The 4026-nt window shown below is 37.5% G+C and overlaps 1 protein-coding gene across 1 annotated transcript; it reads right to left on the bottom strand.

The window, feature by feature from the left end:
• Nucleotides 1–911: 911 nt before the first annotated feature.
• LOC104952394 (diablo homolog, mitochondrial-like) lies at nucleotides 912–2802 on the bottom strand. The gene is made up of 6 exons (XM_010779210.1): nucleotides 2559–2802; nucleotides 2307–2433; nucleotides 2054–2179; nucleotides 1628–1738; nucleotides 1386–1482; nucleotides 912–1114 (listed from the first exon to the last, which is right to left on the bottom strand). Exons 1-6 carry the CDS (start codon nucleotides 2693–2695, stop codon nucleotides 912–914), a joined length of 801 nt encoding a protein of 266 aa, XP_010777512.1. The 5' UTR covers nucleotides 2696–2802.
• Nucleotides 2803–4026: the final 1224 nt, after the last annotated feature.

The following is a 4026-nucleotide window of genomic DNA, read 5'->3' as shown; positions in this document are numbered from 1 at the left end:
TAACAGAAGTTCAACGGGGCTTTTATTTTTTTCTGTGCTATTTATTGATTTTACCAGACGTGACACTTTTGTTTGTTCAACTTTGTGAGTCTGCTTGTGTCTCATCATGGCAAAATGTCCTTCTGGAGACACCAACTAGCAGGACAGCTACAGAGGAGGTTTTGAGTCATTTGTCCATCTGTTCTGGTCAAAGCGGCCATTTCCCTCTGCAATTGCCTACTGTCTGCGCAAATGGTAATATATAGTTCCTTATTTTAAAATGTATCTTACATTTGTAATCCTGTTTAAAATCCAAATGTATACTCGGTCATCTGAATATGTCTGTTTTAGAGTAACCGTAACTGTAAAGAAACGTGTCCTTTTCTTGTATGCTAAAACGTTTTCCATGATTTCCATTTTTCCCCAAACCTGGTAATAACCACAAAGCCACACCCAGTCATTTAGGATCATGTAATATGACGGCAAACAAGGACCCATAAACATATTCAAATACTCAAAGATTTATTTTAAATGTTCTATTACATGAACATGGAAAAATACAATAGCGGAAACGATAGCTTTAAAATACAATAAATATAAAATAAACAACAATGTAATCCAATGTCGGGTAAGCCCTCACCAATATATACTGAAGAATTGAATCATAACTTCATAATTTATCAGAAAAGGGCTGTTAATATTAACTAATCAAATAAATAGTCTTAAATAAGGATTCATGCAACATTAAAGAATTACAAATAGAAGGTACTTATTTCATTCAGTTTGTCAAATGTTGATCTTCTTTGTGTAAATGCAAACACATATAGATCTTGCAGGCTCAAAAATAAATAGAGACATGATAGGGAAATCAATCAATCAATCAATCAATCAATCAATCAATCAATCAATCAATCAATCAATCAATCAATCACTTAGTCCTCTCGTAGGTAAGCCTCATGCACCTCATGCTCCTCTCCATCTAGAAAGGCAACATATTCTGCCATTCTTTGGATCTCTTCTGCTTTAGTTTCGGCCAACTTCTTATCTGCAGTCGCAGCCAGTTTCCGAGCCTCCCCCACCTGGGACTGGGCCACCTGGATGCTTGCCCTCACTGTGATGGAGGCCTGATCGGCTCCTGCAAACACACAGATGATAACACACATTTAGTCAAAGTGCTAAGAAAGTTCAAGGGTTGACATAACGCTATCATAAGTTAAAATATTCAATGTGGAACTTAAAATCATTTTTCTTTTACTGAAGCTCTACCAATGTGTACACATGGTATCATAAATCAAAATCAGAAGTGATTTGAATCCACTCCTTGTTCCATCATTATAAATACAGCAACATTTCACAATTTTCACTATGCATTAAGAGATGCAGCTGTCCTTTGACATGTTACCCACCTGAAGAGTGTGCTGCCTCGGCTGCCATTTTGCACAAATTGACCGAATTGATCCAGTTTGTCTCAAAGTGTTTGCATTCTTGTAGCCTGTCAGTTGCCTGTAAGGGCAAACAGATAAGAACAGAGATGAGAACCACTCAATATTATAAATGTATCTAATCTATCCTTTTTGCAAAGACTGAAAGCTCATTTTAAGAAACCCAGAATGCTAGAGTACATCAAGGTTTATTTTCCAAAACTAACCTCTGCACGCTGGGCATTGATTGCCGCCAGAAACAAATCCTCCTCTGATGGGGTCAGTTTTCCCAGTGAAGCTAAATACCGTCTTTGGACAATGATGCGTGTTTGCACAGCCTGTTAGCAAACAGAAGAAGGACAGACAGTCAGGGACAGTACATGGACATTTTAAAATGTAAATTAAAGTCTGGAGTTGTACAAAAAACATAAAGAAACTAAAGTCAGTGTCATTTATTAGTGCTATTATTCTCTGTGTAAAATCATGAAAAGATGCAGAGATTTAGCTGCAATTAAAACTAACAATGTGGACACTGATGATCTTTGTGTTGTTTAGTAAAGCCTGACAATATATTTATTTAGATTTTTCTTCTCAGACTGTGGTTGGAAATCATAAGCTATTGATATAATGCTGCACATTGGATGAAAACCTACCTTTGAGTAATCTGTAAGGGCATTTACGAGAGCCAATGAGGTCTGGGAGAGCAAAGTACTTGAACTGTCTGTAACCACAGAGGCTGCTCTTATGATCAGGGAGTCGTAAGAGAGGTTTTCAATTTGCTACAGATGGAAAAGAAAACATAATTTAAACTCCATTCTTTTTTTCTTTGAAAAACAGACTTTTTTCAAAGGTACACAATAATTGTTTGGTTGCTTTTATTTGGTCTCTGGTAGGAGACTGACCTACCTGTGTAAAAGGAAAAGCAAGCCCATGTCCAACACTCAAAGGCCCTCTGTGTGCAGTATCTGTCCGTTTCTGTCCTAATTTCTGGACTCCAGGCTCCCCTTTGCTCAATAGCACACTCTCAGAATTGCTGTAGAAAAATGAGGACAAAAAGTTGAAAGTCATGAGCTATAAAAGGCAGCACTCGGCGGGAAAAATATATAGACTGTATTGCTACTATATATTATATGTAATTTTCTAATATTCATAACCTACCTTAGGAGACGGATGCAGGCTGCTCCTCTCCTGAGAGCACTCTTGTTGTTCCGCAGCAGTGGAAAGTCGGTCTGTTTTCGCAGAAGTCCTCCAGCAGCCCGGCTGGTGCACACTGAACACTGAGCAACAGCTTGCATTTTGCAGATGAGTTGGATCCACTGGACTTGAAGAATGTATTTAATATGATCTATGTTGACTGTAGATTTTCTGTTCTGCAATTTAATCTAATCTGCTCTCACTTTTCTTTGCGAAATCAGAGCAAGAGTCTTGTTGTTGCTTGCAATCTTTCAGTCTGAATATGACTAACTGTGGGAGCATGCGAGTATTTGTAAGGCCCCGGGACCACTTCATTGCGTAAAAGGTATTGATCTGTTGACTCTGTCTTCATATGTACGTATTTGGCTTTATCTGAAAAAGCTAACAGAGACAGGAATTACGTGCTGGATTCTCTCTCTATCTTGCTCCACTGCGTCAAAGTGTATGCAAGGGAAAGTAAGAGTTCAAGGGCCAGTGTGTATTAAGCAGGAGCTATTAGCAGAAATAAAATATAATATGCATAACATGTTTTCATTACTACTGAATGATCTTAAGCTAAGAATCATCAGGTTTAATCTTTTTCTTAGAATGAGCCTTAAATACCTTTACAGTATAGCAGGTGCTCTTCAACTGATTACATTCAAATTATGATCAATTTTTAATCAGATTTTAATCAGAACATTTTCTTTTTCGTTTGAAAGGTTTGGATGGAACTGGGCTACTAGCGGTTGTCCAAGTTTGCACAATCATGCATTTAATAAAAGTGGCCTCACATTTGAAATGTTGTTCAGGTAAGAGACCAGTTACTCCATGGACAGGCTGCTAATCCATAAGAAGGGTAAATGATTCACAACATTTGTGATTTCTATTTTCTACATCAAAGTCTGTTTACAGCCTTGGGGAGAACCTTATTTAGCTGTGTTAAGGCTTATGAATGGCTGAAACTGATAAAAGGGATGTATTGTGAAGTAGCATCAGTTGGGGCTAAAGATTCCAATGAAAAAAGAAAGAAAAGAGCTAACAGACCTCTGAATTCTCAACACTGCAGACAACGGGCTTGTGAGGGTACATTAGCCACTACTAGCATAACACAATAGAAATGTTTTTAAAAAGAAAGAAAAGAATGGGTGGAATAAAAAAGACATGATATCTTCTGCAGCAGGTCTGTTTTTTCATCTGGCTTAAAATTCTACAGGAGTGCAATGCCTTTTCGTAACCCTACTGTTTTCTTTTCTCTTTTAACCCATCTCCCCATGAGTAAAATATACATCATCAGAGTAGGTCTTTTACTAAAGTGGTGAAGTATCTACAACACAAAAGAAAGGTTTCCTTCCAATATAATGCTAACTGTAATACCAAAGAAGGCTCTTTAATTATAGACTGGTGAATGTTAGCATATAGACACTAAACAGAAGGGTTCTCATTTGAACAT

This window comes from Notothenia coriiceps, unplaced genomic scaffold, assembly GCF_000735185.1.
Source record: "Notothenia coriiceps isolate Sejong01 unplaced genomic scaffold, NC01 NC01_scaffold00019948, whole genome shotgun sequence".
Classification (NCBI taxonomy): domain Eukaryota; kingdom Metazoa; phylum Chordata; class Actinopteri; order Perciformes; family Nototheniidae; genus Notothenia; species Notothenia coriiceps.
Note: the sequence above shows the minus strand (reverse complement) of the source record. Positions and strands in the feature narration are given on the sequence as shown.

What these genes read in the sequence shown, in the direction of transcription:
- LOC104952394 (XM_010779210.1), bottom strand. Translation starts at nt 2,695, where the DNA reads ATGCAAGCTGTTGCTCAGTGTTCAGTGTGCACCAGCCGGGCTGCTGGA. An exon ending in GCCTGCATCCGTCTCCTAAG is followed by an intron (nt 2,434 to 2,558) that starts GTAGGTTATGAA and finishes ATTTTTCTACAG; the next exon opens with CAATTCTGAGAGTGTGCTAT. An exon ending in CGAGGCAGCACACTCTTCAG is followed by an intron (nt 1,115 to 1,385) that starts GTGGGTAACATG and finishes GTGTGTTTGCAG; the next exon opens with GAGCCGATCAGGCCTCCATC.